Below are 17,327 nucleotides of genomic sequence, written 5' to 3'. Positions count from 1 at the left end.
GAGGGAAGCATACCTCATACAGACAAAACAAATCGTGGAAAACTGTTCTGCAGCATGATGAATGGTGATTCTGCCTCTCCCTGTCTGTCAACAAGAGGAAGTAAATTGTTCAATCATTGCTTTTTCATCCAGGGTGGAGTTAAGGGATCACTTGTTTTACCAGTGGGTGTGTTAGGGGTAACATATTGATCCAGAGGTTACTGGAGAAACTGTAGGATGGCGGTGGAAAGTTTCATCATTGGTAAAAGTGAATGGATGTTTGGAAAAAGTGAGCTTTGTCATTTCAGAAATGACAGTTTTCTATTGTCCTGAGGTGACACTGTGCAATGCTGCATCATGACTATGAGGATTGTGAGGATAGCCACTGTCGTAGTTACGGTCGCTATGAGTAACATGCTCTTGTCCATGGCTACCAAGTTACAGAATACAAGAATCTCATAGCCATATATGGGCATGTGTCTCACAGAGATGATGTCACCAACGTCTGCAGGGGCTCCCCTTTCATTCGTGGGAATGTAAAGACATAGAGTGGGTGTGTGCTCCTCTGAGCCATACAGACGGCATGCATATAGTGGAGTGCTGCTTTGAGAGAGACAGGCAGGTTTAGTCAAATGAAGTGAAACAAAACTTGAGGAAGAAGCACGTTACGTAATGATTTCTGCACCCAGACAACGAGCTGAAGAAGAACATTAACACAACTGCTGCGAGTTCAAAGTGGAATGAGACAGGAATTGAAGGAAGGCCTCAAAACAAAGGCTTTAGCAACTGTTTCAAAGCATCCACGTTAGATAGACAGATATAGGAAGAGAGAGAGAGAGAGGGAGCAAGCAACAGAGAGGAAGAGAGCAAGAGTAGAAAACAAGACCGGGGAGAGGCTGCTTTCGTTCAGTGCTAAGCCTGTTAGTTATCTTACTGAAGGCTTCCTGCGTCAGCACCATGGGAAAATCAGGTAAGTGAAAACTGCACCCGGAGGATATTAACTGTGATTGTATCAATTTGGCCTGAGATAGAACTTTGCCCCCTTGAAACTGTGTGTGCATGTGTGGGCTTGCTTGTTTACTGCATGTGTTTGTGAGCTTTACTTTCTTTGAAAAGTAGGACAGACCAGATACTAAACAGCAAAATAAGTTATTCACTTTTTTTTTAATCTTTAACGGTGCTTGTAGTAAGATGTAAAAAGGGCTTTTACTGATCCTTAGTTAACACACTCAACACGCATCTGAGTAGATGCTGGCTGTTAGGCAGCATTTGTATTTGTGTGTGTGTGTGTGTGTGTGTGTGTGTGGCTATTTCAATGTGCCTATTGTGTTGAGCACTCAAGAGATTGTGGGACTTATGAAAAGGCCAGTGAGTGATAGGCACCGGGCAGCGGGGGGTGATGTGAATGACGTTTTCTACTCCATCATCTGTCGTGGAGTTGTACTCTGAGGTCAGCTCGACTTCAGGTGATGAAGTCACACTTCAGTTTGTATTCTGCAGCCATGCATGAGTTGTCATGTTGCATCACCACTTCTCCTGTGTCAGATTGCTCTCTCTCTCTCTCTCTTGCTACCTAACCCTGACTTCCTCTCTCCTCCATGTGTGTCAGCCTCGAAGCAGTTTGCTGAGGAGGTGCAGCAATGCCATAATGAGTTCAGGAGGAAGCACCAGGCTCCTCCAATGAAGCTGAGCAGCAAGTTAAGCAGAGATGCTACCCGGTGGGTTAATGCACGCACATATCAAATTAGAAACCTTATTACCAAGAACTACACATACCAGTCATTGTCAAACTGCTCTGGATAACAGTGACAGTTCCAGCCTGTCAAATTAAATAGCTACAACATATAATGTGATATTGAGGACCCTGGCTTGTTTTCCTAGTGACTACAAGTTATGTTGACAATGTATTGTGTTGAGTAAATAAATGCAAACCTGATCAGTGCTGTCAGTCAAGATGGAGTCAACTAGCGGTCTTGGATATTAGACTTCCAGTCCATTTCCTCAAGTTCATGGTGCAATAGCTACATTAATGCATGTGTGGTTTATCCACACCATGTTGTAAGAGTCTCATGGGAGTCACATCATTGTCAATACAGTCGTTTAAATAAAAACATGAATAAGTTACCAACAGGCTCAGCTGTTGAACCTTGTAGCCCTGCAGTAAAACCCCAGATTGTAAATTGGAGTAAATTATGTCACTGTTGATAAAACCTGTACAGATTGAACTTTATGGAAATATTGTGTAAGGCCCCAAATGATTTATTACTAATCATATCAACCCAATTATCAAAAGTTGTTGTGCCTGCTTAGCATTTCTACACTAGATAAAACCTCTCAGGTGAGGATGTTTCACTGTTTATCTTTGAGGTGTGGAAGATGACAAAATGCAGCGAGCTTTTAAAACCTGAGACGTCTAGAAAGCCTAAATCTCACGAAATGACCTGCTTTAAAGTATATGCCGCACACAGTGTCTATCTCTCTAGTACAGGGGTGGAATTTGTTGCAGGATTCAAAACTGAAGGAAAAAAAAGATCTATTCACAACTTTCTTTGTCTCTTTCCACAGTTATGCTGAAAGTCTGGCCAGTACACGGATCCTGAAACACAGTGTGGAGTCCAGTAGAGGGAGCTGTGGAGAGAACCTTGCATGGGCCTCCTATGACCAATCAGGTACACACCAATCTGATATATACTGTATTCTATTTATAACACTGAATGGTTTTGTGTATATCTCCTCCTGAGATGCACGTCCCTCCATACATACACAAAAGTTGAGTATTTGGGGCTTCAAGCAGATTGTCCTACTCTGAAAGTGAACAGCTGGGATCTATTTCCCCTCCACTTTGCTCTGTGCTCAGACACCATGACTCACTGCAGAAATATGTCAGCGCATGACGCTGAGATTCATAAAACATCTCCTACAGTGCAGCACTAAAGTGCAGCACTGGGTGACAGAGAGCATCGTAAACAACGTCTGCTCAGATCCGATTTGTAGCTCAAGGGTGCAGTCCTCTTATATTGCTCTCATTCTGATCAATATGTACAACACAAAACTGATTTGATTGTCCTTGAAGTTGAGGTTACACTTTGTTCTGTGCATGTGCAGGAAAGGATGTTGCAGACCGCTGGTATGAAGAAGTGAAACAGTACAACTTCAACCACCCTGGATTCTCCTCTGCTACTGGTGAGGTTTCCACTTCTTTTCATACAAATTGGCTAATATTTCAAGATTCTATTCCAGGATAACAAATTTCCCCTTGGGGATTAATAAAGTATATATTCATTCATTCATGCAAATGATCGATACATTTTCCGATGTAGATATACAGTATATGACAATCAAAATCATAATTTAGAAAAAGTAAATAAAAAACACTGAAACGAGTAGTTGATATGTTTATTTAAGAAAAAAATGTAATCTCTTTGAAACAAGACATTTTAATATATCGACTTGGCTTTGGGAAATTGTCAATGGTATTTTTTACTATTTTCTGACAATTAATATCCCAATTATTAATCAAGGTACTAATAAAGGAAAAATAATAATTTGTAGAAGTCCTGAAATAATGAGAACCTTTCTCATCACAATGAATACAATAGGACAGGGGTCGGCAACCCGCGGCTCTTTAGTCAGTCTGTTGCGGCCCCCTGAGGATTGAAAAAGAAAAAGATTAATTTTTTTCGAAAATCTTTCAAAGGCAATTCCTCTTATCTTGGAGTTTGAAGTGATATTGGGTCACTGAAAATAAAAATAAAAATGTAATATTTGTTGAACTAAAATGTGCATCACATCCTATTATGTTGCTGTCAAGCACCTTCCCTGCAGGTGGCTCTAATCGTGATTTGCAGAGCTCCGCCCTCGCTAAACTGTCAATGGATAAATAAATAAAAAGAAAAGTCACGGAGAAAAGTAGAGTTTAATTCTGCGTGGACGTATTAATTTGCTTTCACTGCCAACGCTATGCCACTGCCAGCTGGCTGACCTGTATGCTTGATATGTGGCGAGAAATTAGCAAACAAAAACAACAAGAACAAGCACACAGCATCTGATGAACAGTATCAAGCTGCAGATGAGCGAAGAAGAGCGATTTCTCAACTGCTGCAGAAAACTAAGCAAAGTAGATATACTTTCAGGAAGTAGATCACGTCTCCAAACTCCACTACTGGTTCTGTGGCAGCTCATGAGACACTGAGGCGTCCGTTAGTAAAAACGGATCCGCCTCCTCCGTTTGCGACGCTCTGTAGTGAAGACGCTCAGTGAAAACGTAGCAAAAGATATGCGTTTTAAAATGTATACCTCACTTGAGGTGGACAGGGTTTGAACCTGCTGCCTTGTTGTTAGAGGATGAACACTCTACCACATTAGCCACACATATAGATAGGAATCAGGGTCCCCATAGCTGTATTTTTAATTGACCTCAATGTAGGCCAACACATGACTGTTTTTTTTTCTCCTCCTCTGCATACGAGTTGTATAGTTATAACAGGTAAAATAGCAATACAAATGTCAATAATTGTCTTTTTTCTTGTTCTATAATTTCATAAATACAACAAACTATAGTTGTTGTGTATATATAATATGACTATTTATACAACTTTATAAGCTGTGATATCAATAGCTTTTGCAGCTCCAGACAATTTTTTTTGGGTGGGAAAAAAAGGCAAAATGGCTCTTTGGATAGGAGGTTGCTGACCCCTGCAATAGGACAATTTAATTCAATGTTTTCAGTTTAATCTGATGATTAATTGAAGCATCCGTATTGTGTATCATCATATGTAAAACTAACATCTTTATTTTTAAATCAATCAAACATTAAATCAAACATTTCCTTTCGCATTTTTCTCCTCATGTTTTTTTCTTCTTCACCGCATTCATCTCAAACTTGTTTTGTTTCTCTTTGTCATGTTTACTCGTTCTCCGTTTCTCTGTCATGTCATGGACAAGGTTGTTGTTATTCCCTTACTGCTGTCACACCTCAGCCAGTGTGTGACTGTGTGACTCAGTGACCAGGCATTGGGAAACCACAGTCCCATGTATCACTCTTCAGCCCACACGTCATTTCCAGTCTGGCCTAATTCCTCCAGATGGTTTCCCAATAGCCTGAGACTCAAGTCTCCATGAGTCTGTTTAATTTAATCACTCATAACGGAGATCTTTTGGGAGCTAGTCATAGTCATTCACACTGATTATATAAAGTAGAGCGACAGAAAGGAAAAAGGTATACGGGAAGGAATTAAGATTCTTTCATATGTAAATATTTAGAAGAACTGCACTTCGCTTTGAATCTGTTATAACAAGTTTTTTTTCCCCTTGCTTTTCCTGCCTTTTAACTTCTTTCTATTTTTTCTTTCTCATTTCACTCACCACTTGCAGGCCATTTCACAGCGATGGTGTGGAAGAGCAGTAATAAGATGGGTGTCGGTAAGGCCACTGCATCCGACGGGTCTTCCTTCGTTGTGGCCAGATACTTCCCCGCTGGGAATATCACTAACCAGGGACACTTTGAGAACAACGTCCTCCCAGTTAAGACCACCACCTAATGATGTATAGATCCCCAACACTTGACTGGAGAGTCTGAAGTTATCTGCCTGCACTGCTATGAAGAATACTCAGGAGATCACCACTCCTTGCCTAGTAGAGATCCATACTGCCAGCTTATATGGATTTTGAAACATGAAATGCACTCTGTTTTAGAGTCCATATTTTTCTTTTGAAAAGGGACCTCTGTATCCTACAGTGTTGAGAATAAAGTAAGCAGTACTTTTTTTCATTGCTAACAAAAACTTCCCAGTGACCATTGGGATTGTTTACTTGGTCATTTACATTGCCTGTGACAGTACTTCATTCATTAATGTCAATACTGGTATATGCTCACGCACTGAAATATATCATAGCCTTACATTTGTATTTTAGGTGGAGTGGGAGCTAAGTCATTTAAAGGGACAGGCTTTATGCGTTTACATTTCATTGCATATAATTTAAAGCTGATGAATCAACATTCTTGGTATGTGTTTGTGTTATTGCCACAACTTGTCAAAGCAGAACCCTGCAGTCCTAAGTATGTGTTTTGTATTCTAACCAGTTTTGTACAATAAAGTTGATAGATTGTCAGAAATGCATGTGGCATCTGTCTGGGCACGTGCGTGTCATCTGTATTGTGTCACATTATAAGAGAGTGAGAAAGAGAACAAAATTATGATTATAATAGTTTAATTTCATAATGGCACATCCACTATTCTTTTTTTTAAATGTCACATCTGAGTCAGATACTCCACTGACAAAGTGTGAGTCTGTGAGTATGAATAATATAAGAATATTTTAGTCAATGTTAGTTGTAAATACTGACAAATGAGATTTTTTTTTTTCAAGGTTGGTATTACAGGTCTGAATAATTGTAAGACTTGCATAAATCTCCTGGGTCCAACAAACAATATAGCAGGGCAACACTATTTCTTTGATATCTGCAGACTGCCTCTGCAAAACATTAACAATCATTTTGTAATCTTACAATGCAGCATACTTGCAATTTTTCATTTAAAAAGACATTACCAGAAATAATGTTTTCCCCTATTCCACGCAGTTTGGCATCTGCCACATAAACAGCCTGTGATGATATAACAGCCTTTCACATTAAAAGACTATCTAGACCATATAGATAATCACTTGAAGGTGCAGATGAAAAATAAGCTGTGTGTGTCTTTTTCATTCGCTAATTCAAAACATATATAGGCCTGTTAACACTGGAAATTAGCATAAAAAACTTTACTTTTTATATGTTGTTGTTCCTTAGTTTGAGTGATAGCAAGTTCCATTCTGAGGTGAATTGGAAGTATCTTAATGTTAAAACAAGTAGCACTGAACCATCTGCGATCTCTCAGTAAAATCAATCTCACAACACAGTCACAGTCCACGTTGGAACAGACTTTATTTAGCAGATATTGGGGATGCAACATACAGTAGCAGCGATACAGAAGAGTCAGTGGCGTATAGGCTTTATAGGCTGGAGGAGGGGATCAGGAGTCAAAGCGTCCTCACCACTCACATGGTCAGCTCCTAAATGGAAGAGGGAGAAGGAGAAAAGAGAAACAGAAAGAGAAAAGAGAGACAGAAAGAGAAAAGAGATACAAAGAATTTACATTTACACAGTGAAAATTGTCATTGTGAATAAATCCCATAATTTAAATGAAGACACAAGTCACTCTAGATGTCACACAACATAAATAAATTGATTGTTTTTACACAGTCAACTTTTGTTAGTGATCTTAAAGGCAGCTCCGTCTTGCTTTCCACCCCATCAACAAAATCCACTGCGTCACTAAAACAACTCAGCGTGGGTTGTTGCTGCCACCTGGTGGGCATCAAATTGCACTGATGACCCACAGATCTATAAAGGTTGCTCAGACAGTTACTGGGGAGAATCTGGACTTGTCATTTGTCCTCTCTCTCCTCCCCAACCCAACCCCTCTCTATACACTCCCCGCCCACTGGCGATGACTCATTATTTTGTTCACCATCTGCCCTCCCTCTCCCCTCTTCCTCTCTCGCTACCTCCTTCCCCCTCCTCCCCCGTCCTTCCTCCTCACCATGATAGCATTCACAATGTCATTCTTGTTGTGTTTCAGTGCACGAACGGCCTTGGCTCGTGACACATTGGCCTGAGCCATCACCAGCTCGATATCCCTCTGCTCAAGACCTCCCTCGTCCACCTGATGTATAGAAACAAAGAACAAAAGAGATATATACAGTTAACAACAGAATACAATATTTTACAGAATGCTATAACATACAGCACTGACATTAGTATGACAGGTATTTAGAAACAATACTTGAGACAATAAGTACCTCTTCTTCCTCCTCTTCACTCTCTTCCTTGATGGTGAGGCTGGGTGGGACAGGTGGGGCCAAAGGAGAAGAGGTCACAGGCACCTTGAATTTCTCTGCAGCCGCTTTGTGAGCCTGCTGAGAAAGGTCCTCGATCTGACAGGAGAAGAGAGGTTGAGAGGCAATACAATGCATGTGCCGAGTTTGAATAACTGAGAAAGAAAGACTTACCTTTGCCTCTCCAAATACTATGTAAATGTCCGATGCGGGGCTTTTGAACACATCTGGTCTGCTGATCACAAACAAGATACTCTTGGACTTCCTAATGGTGATTCTGGTCACACCATGGACCGGCTTCAGACCAAGTTTAGACATGGCCTACGCAACACAGACAGTGGGATGGTCAGAGTTGGTCAGGAAGACCAAATAGCACAAAATAAACACTATTGTCATTTACACTCCACTTGGTTTATTTATGTATGTGTTACTCAGCCAGTAGTCTGACCTTGCGGGCCTTCTTCTCACTGCGACTCTGTTTAGGTCTGTTCAGTCCGTCATCTGTAAAGGAGATAGACTGAAAGAAAAAAATAATATCAGTTAGTTACTGCAACAATCTTTTTCATTTGTCAATTCTGCTAATATCACTGAATGTGACTCATCCTATACCCAGTTCGCATATCACAGCGTTTTTGTTTTTTTTGCTGATGTCAGACAGTTCTGTTTCCTCTTGCACACACAGGAAGCGATGCATTTTATGTTTCTATGAACAGCAGTAACTGCGATTTGCTTGAAGCACAAACAAATTAAAATGTATCAACTACAATTCCCTATATACCAAGACGCCAAATCATGTTTTATGTTCTCCTCAGCTTTAATTGTAATGTGTGACAGTAAGATCTCCACGTAACACTCTTTTTAGTTGTCAGACTGTCAGTGTGTACGCAAACAGGCTCCGCCAATGACAAAACAACGATGTCGGAATCTGAAAAAAAGTTAAATTTTTTAACATAATCTCAATGTAGTCCCAATATCACATGTTAGAAAGTGTTACGTGCTCTAGGTGTTAGAATGGTGCTATAACAAGATATGGGTACCTCAGTATAGGAAAATACAGTTTCCAATAAAGCAGCGTGAGCAGACTCACCTGGGGCTCTGATGGTCTCAGTGGCTCTGGCTCCTCTAGCTCAGGCAGCGACCCCTCACTCTCAGACTCATTGCAGGAAGCCAATATGGAACCTACACAAGCACATATTCAACACACATTCCCGTACATGTAAGTGAAGGGTATCTTGTCCTTTCTGCCATAGAAACTAATCACCATAGTAGAAGTCAAGAGGGCATTAGTGTATCTCATTAGTGCAATGCTGATGAGGAGCGTTCATTAAAAAAAAATCCAAAAGTGAATCGAATCAACGTCAGGGAATTAAATCACCCCACGAAAAATACATGTAATCATATGGTATCTCCATACTATGGGATGTTTTACTTTATTTGCAACCCTGTGCCCTGTTGGCAACAACAGGGCACACTTCCTTCATCATTCAATCAGTGAACTGAATCGTCTGTCGTAACACTTTAAGTTATTCTGTTACATGTTGTCAATTTATATTCAAAAACATGTCAATGTAACAAATAACAGCAGCTGTGGGTTTACTATTGTATAAACAGAGAGAGTGATGGAAAATTGTGAGTAAAGGTGATTCCTGATGTTGAATCTTATTTCCAATATAAGGTCAGAAACAACTCACAGTTGTTTTTGAAGGAAAGGTCAATCTCTTCTGCAATCTTGTGGCTGTGGTTGATTGGACAGCCTGACTGTCTGTTGGACATTTGGTGAGCAGAGAAAGGCAGTATTTCACGCTGATTGGATGGACCAGACTCTCTCTGTGTGGCTCCATTTCTGTTTCCTGCCACTCCTCTGGCCTGGGATCTGTGGCCACTTCGAAGCAGTCCTCCATCATCATCATCATCATCATCATCATCATCACTGTCTGTCTCTTCCTCAGCCAAGCTGGGACCTTTCAGAGCACACATTCATCGATCATATTTGCATTAGGAATTGCACATTTTACTTTAACAAACTTTCTCTCTTTTTTTTGCTTAAAATCCAAGACCAGGGGAATATAATGGCCATTTTCCTTTTTGATTACAATCCTAACTTGCAAAGCACTCTTTCTCCGTATCCAGAACAGACTGTAACAAAAAGGATAAGCCACTCCTCAATGTGTATTGTAATGTGCGTTAAATCTAACAAGCCATCGGTGGTGTAATGGACCATTGTTGACCCGTGATCTGTCCCCTCACGCACGTGAACCGCGAATTAATGACGCAGTTTAACGTTAACCGTCTCAGTGTGGAATAAAGTTTTACTGACGATCGTTATCTGCCAATATTCAGTTTTATATGCGATTAGGAAATCAGCATTCAGTTTTTTCCAGTCGCTGATCTCTGATAATATTACATTGTAACCAACTAATCCGTGTTTAAATTGTCAGAAAATGAGCTTTGAGCAAAGGTGAGGTATAACAATATCATGATGTGTTCACATGTAATTTCTTAAAAGGTATTTAAGTTTTTTGGATATTAGAGATGGATTATGAGCTGTTTACACTAGTTATAAACCCCGTATAATACATAATTGAACTAATAACAAGATTTGTTTTAATCCATCCAAATACAATCTTTAATTTCCTTATCATTTGAATTGTGTGTTTTTATAAGGAAAACACACAAATACTGTAATATAGTTAAAGAAGAACATTTCAAATTTTTGATTGTTTACTGACTTCAGAGCGATGCTATGATTTTATAGTTTGGAGCCTTGTAGACCAGCTGCTTGAATTCAACAACAAAGGGATCTGTATCGGCCAATATGGATCAGCAATGATCATCAATTAGTATCGGCGAGAGAAAGAAAAGTGATACGGGATCTCTAAAAGTTATATCTGCTCCATTTTTTTCTTTTGTGCTGATCTGATCTTTGATGCAATAAGTGACTCTGATCCATGATAAGATCTGAGTTTTACGATCCGTTACATCACCACAAGCCATCATTTCTATACTCACCTCTGCACCTGTCTTGTATGCTCCATGTGCAACCTTGCTTGATTTGTTTGTGAGGCTGGATGTTGAGATTAGGCTGAGACTGGGGACGGGAAATAGAGTCTGGAAAACATGCTGAATGTAGAGTTCCAGGCGCAGGTGAAGATGACTCCTGGGTAGGCTGGGACAGACTGAATAGCGTGGCAGTGGAAAATGAGGGTGAAGAGACACTTGTGGTAGATGTAGTTGATGCGGAAAAGACAACATTCATCTCTTGGAGGTTCATGTTAGAAGGAAATTTGGAATCAGGGGCTTTTTGTGTTGTGGGGGAGGTAGAGGGAAGTGTAGGGAGTTTGTTGGACACAGACAGAGAGGGCTGTTGCTGGGCTGAGAGGACAGGTTGGGATTCCTGCACAGGTGTGGGAAGATCATCATCTGGCTCTGTTGCGGCACATGGTAGAGGAGAGGAGGAGGAAATTGGAGGTGGCGAGGAAGAGAGTGGAGTCAAAGAGTATGCTGAGGTATCATGGGAGGATGGGCTGGGGCCAGTATCTATGTTGTTATCATTAATATCCACTGCTATTCCTCTTTGACTATCAGATAGTGGTCTGTTATCAAGCACTTCCTGTTTCTGATGTAATTCTTGGTTCATTGCCAACACAACATTAAGGTTGTCTGGGGTATGTGTGGTAGAACTGCAGTATCCATGGCTAGGATTCTTGACATCAGGACTGGGACTGTTATCCCCCTGCATCTGTGACCGAAATGTAGCCTTATCTGTCCCAGATGTCCTCTGTTCATAGTATGACGATGACGCTTTGTTGTTTGCCTTTCTACCTGTCTTCGTTTTACATTTTTCTGTGACCCCTTTTGTCCATCCATCTGCTGTGGGATTTAACGGAAAAGAAGGTTTCTTTGGATCATCAACCGTTTCAGGGCTATAGTCAGTATGACTGCCTGTCTGGGATGCCCTGTGTTTGTTCTGCTTCCCTCTCCTCACTTTCTTAGCAGCAATTGGTTTATCTGTGCAAAGTTCCCCTTCAGGAATGTGACACACAAAGTGCTCTTGGCACTTCTGTGCAGGAGAGGTTTTCCTTCCTTTTTTGTTTTTTTTATCTTTATCCGCACCTCTCTTTTTTGCTTTCTCTTCTACTTTTACTTCCTCATCATCTTCCCCTGAGTTACTTACAACACACTGCTGTCCTCTAAAGGCATCTTTAGTCTTTGGTTCATCGACAAGTCTGTCAGTCACATGATCATCCTTCCTTTGGCATTCAGTCTGGGGCTCCGTCATCTCAGGTTCTAACTGAGAACTGGTATTTTCCATCTCGTCTTGACAAGTTCTACTTGGTCTGGATTCATTAGATTTACATTTAGGAGTAAAGGAACCAAAGGATCCGTGTAGCAAAGAAAATGCTGTATTACTCTCTGTCTGACACTCTAGACTAGTGTGATATCTGGATCTTGCTTTATCTGGTGAACTGAGATACTGGTTTGTTACAGCTTTGTCCAGGTGAGTTTCAACTAATGGCACTGAGATGCTACAGGCACCTTCCTTTGAGGATGGTGCCTGTGTTGTGTCATATGTCTGGTATTTGGAGCTGTCTTTTTGTTTCCCTTCATCAGGTATTGTGTCAGAAACCTGAGGTGGCATCTCTTCAAGTGGAATATTAGACACAGAATCTCTAACACTAAAACTCGCACTCTGGGGTCTCACTTCCTCTGATAGAGCATTCAGACTTCCACACATGGCTACTTCCAAGGAGTCAAAAGCAGAGTCATTGTTATTGTTAGAGTTCTGCCAAGTGTTTTGTGTTTGAGTGTTATCTCCATCATTGTCTGGAATTAGATTACTGACATCATCCTCTGGGAATCTGGAGCTTCCATCCTCCCCTCCGCCTGCTTCTGAGATCTCCTCAATGGACTTCCAGCAGACCAAGTTGGACTCAGAAGCTCCCTCTCCAACCAATTCTTCATCCGCCATCCGGTCCCTCTTTCCACACAGACTGTTGTTGTCTTCTTCATCCAGAACAGAACGCAGAACATTGTCATAATTTTCACAGACTTCACTGCTCATGTTGGGAACCACAGCCATCTGTGTGCTTTGACCCTCTGTATCACACATAGGCAGACCCTCTGCCTCTAACTCATACCTCTTCCCCAGAGACAGGGAGAGAGACTCCCCTGCTCCCCAGACAGCAAATTCAGCCCCTGATCCTAATCCTAAACTGAACCCCAACCCCATCCTGTCATGGCACCATGCCCCAGCTCCAGGACGCATCTCCCTGCTCCCACCCTCACCCATGCTGTCTGTTTCTGAGTTTTCCCTTTTGGGTGAGATGGCAAGGGGTGAGTGTGGGGATCCAACAGCTGCCAGCACGCCCTCATCTGTACTCAAAGTATTTTCTCTCAAGTTCTCCTGAGCAGAGTCAACAGGGGCCAGGGCCAGATTGTCAGCAAGTTCTGAGATGACCTCTGCAGAAGCAGAAACAGGGATATTACTGGGGTTTGGACTAGGGTCTTTTGGGCAGGAGAGAAGAAGAACACCTTTATTTAAGTCATTGGTGGCAGAGTCAATGCTTCGACATCCCACACTCAAAGACTCAGCTGAGGCATTCCCATTCCTCTGGTCAAGCTCAATTTCAGTCTCTCTGTGAATACTGGTCCTACATATTGCCTCAGCCCCTACAGGCACATCTGATTTATTGGAGAAAGACTTTGATAATACAACTCTACTTGCCCCTACAGCCCTGTGGCTTTCTGCCTGATAATGACGAGGCTTGATGAGCAATTTGAAAGAGTCTCTTTCTGGTACTTCTGTGGGTTCCTCCCTTAAATAATCATTGCTCTCTTGCAAATTATCATCTTTCATCTGGGGATTTTCCTTAGGCAATTCTTTTTGAGGAACTGAACTAAGTTCTGCCGTCTCCGAAGGAGAAGAGGTGTGGAGCTCAGCCATAGGAACAGGTGGACCACGGACAACCACAGGATTGGTGGACGGGTTAAAATGAGGCTGTTTTTTAGGCTGTTGACGAGAGATGGAGGAACCAGAGAGGGCCATCATCTCACTTCCACTCCCACTCTCATCCAGATTGCTGGATGATTCTGGTTGACAAAAGATTGCTTCTGAAGTACCAGATAGTTTCTGGTGATCCACTGGTTTGTCTGTGCTCACTTGTGTGTGCAAAGGTGTTGTCTGACCTATTCCACTCGTAGATTTCATTTCAGGTTCGGACTGCGGTTTAAGGGGTGTAGGTCCATCCAGAGGTTTTGGTTCTATATCCACAAGTTTGTCTGTGCTCAGTTGTGTGTGCAGAGGGTCCGTTAGACCTGTCCCAGTGGTAGACCCCTGTGCTGCTTCTGTTTGGACTTCAGATAGATCAAGTGCATCCATTGGTGTGGGTTCTAGTGATTGTGCATGCCTCTCAGTGCTGTATAGACGTTCGTCCTCTTCCCCATTATAGGATGCAGAATCTAATGAGTCATCTGTATCATCTTGGAAACAGAAGGATTCGTCCAACCCCTCATTGATAGATGTCTCTGAAAGTGAATGAAGGAAGGATGCTGAGCTGTCCTCTTCTGTAGGATCCTCCACTGCTTTGACATCATACTTCTCCTTATCCTCTTCCTGCTCTTTTTCTTCCTCATCTTCCACCTCTTCTACCACTTTCACCTCTACCTTAGCTTCCTCATCTGCCTCATCATGGTCGTCGCCATTGTTATCATCTTCCTTATTTTCATCATTGCCATCACCGCCAGCAGCGCTATTGGCATTGTCTTCACCCTCATCATCATAATCATAATCATCATCATCATCATCTTCGACATCTGCCTCCTCCTCTCCTGCTGCGTAAGCATTAACATCCTTTCCTTCATTTCTGTCATTACTTTCTCCTAAATCATTCTCGTCCTCTGTGGGGAAGAGGGTAATTTCCATTGAATCGGCCTTAAAGATAAGGCTGGTATGGAGGGGAAAGGAGATGAGGGAGGCAGGGATCATCCTTTCCTCATCTGGCATATCATCAGCACAGGCTGCCTGGGAAAACATAAAAGAACTGGGGCCAAATCTGCCAAAGGCTCCAGAACAGAAGGCATCCAGGGGGCTGATAGGTGAGTCAGGACTAAGGCTAGATGAGGCCATGGTCATGCTCTCTGTGTCAGGAGTCAAGGCAGTGGAGGGTCGTTCTGGGAGGTCATCCATCTGTCCATAGAGTTCCTCCGATATACATGCTTCCAGTTGCAATTTCAGGCCTGTCTGCATGGGTCTAGAGTACTCTGCTCTCCCTGCACTAGCCTCTTCCAGTGGGCAGAGTGAGCTCTCAGACTCTCCCCCATCCTCCTGGGAGTCACTGCTACGGCTGCTACTGCTCCTTAGAGGGGACGTATCGTCAGTCACCCAGTAAGGGCTACAACTTTCTCTAGAAATATCGATCTCTTCCTCTTTTAGAGCCTCTTCCTCCTCAAGGATCACTGTCCCTGTTACACCCATCCGTGAATTCATGACAAAATCCTCAGGACGGTACAGGCAGAAGTCTCCTGCTCTTTCCTCCTCCCGCTCTAGACCTGTTCGTCCTTTTTCCTCCCCAACTTCATCTCCAATCTCTGATAAGGAGCCCACAAAGCAAGCAGGGGCCTCCTGAGATTCTTCTGTGAGGAGCAGGTTGGGAGAAGTGGAGGGGGAGGTGGAAGATGTGTAAGAGGAAGTCCAGCTGCCTCCCTCTGCTGTGATATAAGAGCCAGAGGGTGAGGTGAGAGGGGAACAGAGGTCCTCGCTGTCTGAGGGAGAGCCAGGGGAGAGTGGGCAGGCTGGAGAACCCGGATATGAATGATGCTTAAGGTGCAAAGAGCGGGAGGCCATCTTGATTGGGGTGGAAGGAGCGGTATAGTATAGGTCAGGGTCAAGAGATGTGGGCACACCCACTCGTAGTGGGTCAACAGCATAGGCTGGCTCAGAGAAGGACAAAGCAACTGGACAGGCCAGCTCAGAAAAAGAAAGGGTAGGCACTTCATCTTGAGAAAGGGGTGGACTCTCTTCTTTTTTGTCTTTCATACTGTCATCTGTTGTGATTGGCTTTGGGGTGAAGGAGGAAGGGAATAGGGGGTTCTGAAAAGGGGAAGGGGGTGTGGTTGGGGGCTGCATAGGGTCTTTTTGCTCATCCTGCGGTTTTTGAGGGATTTGGAATTGGTTTTCCTCTTTGTTGGTTTCCAGCGCTGTCTCTTTTGCTTGTGACTGAAGACCTGAAAAGCTTGGAATAGCTGGCAAAGGGATAGCCTGACCACTTGGCTCAACCAGGAGTTTCCTTTTCTGGATCTCTGTTGTTTTGAGGAGTGTCTCTTGACCCATCACCACCCTTGCATCAATAGTCTGTGGTTCTTGATAGTCACTCTCCACCTCAGAACCAGTCAGGACCTGGGAATGACACATTATACATTCATAATAAAGATCATATCAGTATACCGATATGATGTGTCTGGAAGTATATCTGTATAATGTATAATATCTGTATGTAACATTGTATACATGCTCACACACACAAAACACACACCTTGATTCTCTCCATCTTAACAGGGACATGGCGGCCACACGGTCCATGACCACCTAATTTTCCAGACAGTCTGGCTGTGTTGTAGCGATAGTCAGAGCCTTCAGGTTGTGGTCTTGGAGTAGCAGAGGAGCTAGGTGTTGCATGAAATAGGCGTGGTCCAAATGGAGAGGTGCATGCTGGGAGTAGCTTCTGAGGAGTACTGGGAGAAGGGCTAGAACCACTGTCACTAGGGGAGGAGCCACTGTCATTTGGGCTGGAGTCAATAGAGGGGTGTCTGGTCATGTCTGAAAAACAGAAAAAAACAATACAAAACTGCTCAAATAAAAGGAAGGAGCAGTTGAATCAACATTTTGAATCAAGGAAACTGTCTACTTGGCAGATGTATATTACATTTGAACTGTAGTAGGGAATTAACAAAGAAGTGAGATCAATCGAGCTGACTGAATTATCTCAGCACAACCACACCAGAAATGACGGGAAAGGCTAAGCCTCTTTTATTGTAGAATAATATACTTATTATCTCTTCAGCTGAACGCCCACACAAATGGCACCAAAATGTCAGTCAGTAGATTAACTAAATGTCTCTCACCTCTGTGTGTTACCCTGACACTTGAAATGGCTATATAGAGCAAAACAATTACCAAGATTGAAATCATAGTCTATAAGCAGGCTGTTTTGATTATTGTTGTTGTTGTTGTTGTTGTTGTTGTTGTTTTTAAGTGTTTGAAACTGATTAACCCTGCCTGTTTTATTTCACCATAAAGCTGGACTCAAATCATGAAAGTGGAAAACGTTGCTTCACTACTTCAGTATCCTACTTTACATCTCCAAGTTTCTCTGTTTCTCTTTCTGTATCAACATACACCATTGCACAATTAGCCAGAAGCAAAAGGAACTCTGTCATTAATTATGTGTTTATGGAATTATGGTGTTCTCTGT

At 42.4% G+C, this 17,327-nt stretch overlaps 2 protein-coding genes across 2 annotated transcripts; one reads left to right on the top strand and one right to left on the bottom strand.

Annotated features, from left to right (window-relative positions):
• Nucleotides 1–718: 718 nt before the first annotated feature.
• Nucleotides 719–6,102, top strand: glipr2l (GLI pathogenesis-related 2, like). Its single transcript, XM_079227889.1, has 5 exons — nucleotides 719–949; nucleotides 1,589–1,697; nucleotides 2,545–2,648; nucleotides 3,085–3,162; nucleotides 5,353–6,102. The coding sequence occupies exons 1-5, from the start codon at nucleotides 937–939 to the stop codon at nucleotides 5,517–5,519; spliced, it is 471 nt and encodes a 156-aa protein (XP_079084015.1). The 5' UTR covers nucleotides 719–936; the 3' UTR covers nucleotides 5,520–6,102.
• Nucleotides 6,103–6,891: 789 nt separating this feature from the next.
• nacad (NAC alpha domain containing) lies at nucleotides 6,892–16,670 on the bottom strand (the record flags this gene model as incomplete). The annotated part of the gene is made up of 11 exons (XM_079227316.1): nucleotides 6,892–7,032; nucleotides 7,563–7,685; nucleotides 7,822–7,956; nucleotides 8,032–8,178; nucleotides 8,306–8,374; nucleotides 8,945–9,036; nucleotides 9,549–9,818; nucleotides 10,867–11,033; nucleotides 12,333–13,527; nucleotides 14,173–16,252; nucleotides 16,389–16,670. The coding sequence occupies 11 exons, from the start codon at nucleotides 16,668–16,670 to the stop codon at nucleotides 7,018–7,020; spliced, it is 4,575 nt and encodes a 1,524-aa protein (XP_079083442.1). The 3' UTR covers nucleotides 6,892–7,017.
• Between the last annotated feature and the right edge of the window lie 657 nt (nucleotides 16,671–17,327).

The sequence above is a fragment of the Taurulus bubalis genome, assembly GCF_910589615.1.
Source record: "Taurulus bubalis genome assembly, chromosome: 12".
Taxonomy (NCBI): domain Eukaryota; kingdom Metazoa; phylum Chordata; class Actinopteri; order Perciformes; family Cottidae; genus Taurulus; species Taurulus bubalis.
Note: the sequence above shows the minus strand (reverse complement) of the source record. Positions and strands in the feature narration are given on the sequence as shown.

What these genes read in the sequence shown, in the direction of transcription:
- glipr2l (XM_079227889.1), top strand. An exon ending in GGCCTCCTATGACCAATCAG is followed by an intron (nt 2,649 to 3,084) that starts GTACACACCAAT and finishes GTGCATGTGCAG; the next exon opens with GAAAGGATGTTGCAGACCGC. An exon ending in TGGATTCTCCTCTGCTACTG is followed by an intron (nt 3,163 to 5,352) that starts GTGAGGTTTCCA and finishes CACCACTTGCAG; the next exon opens with GCCATTTCACAGCGATGGTG.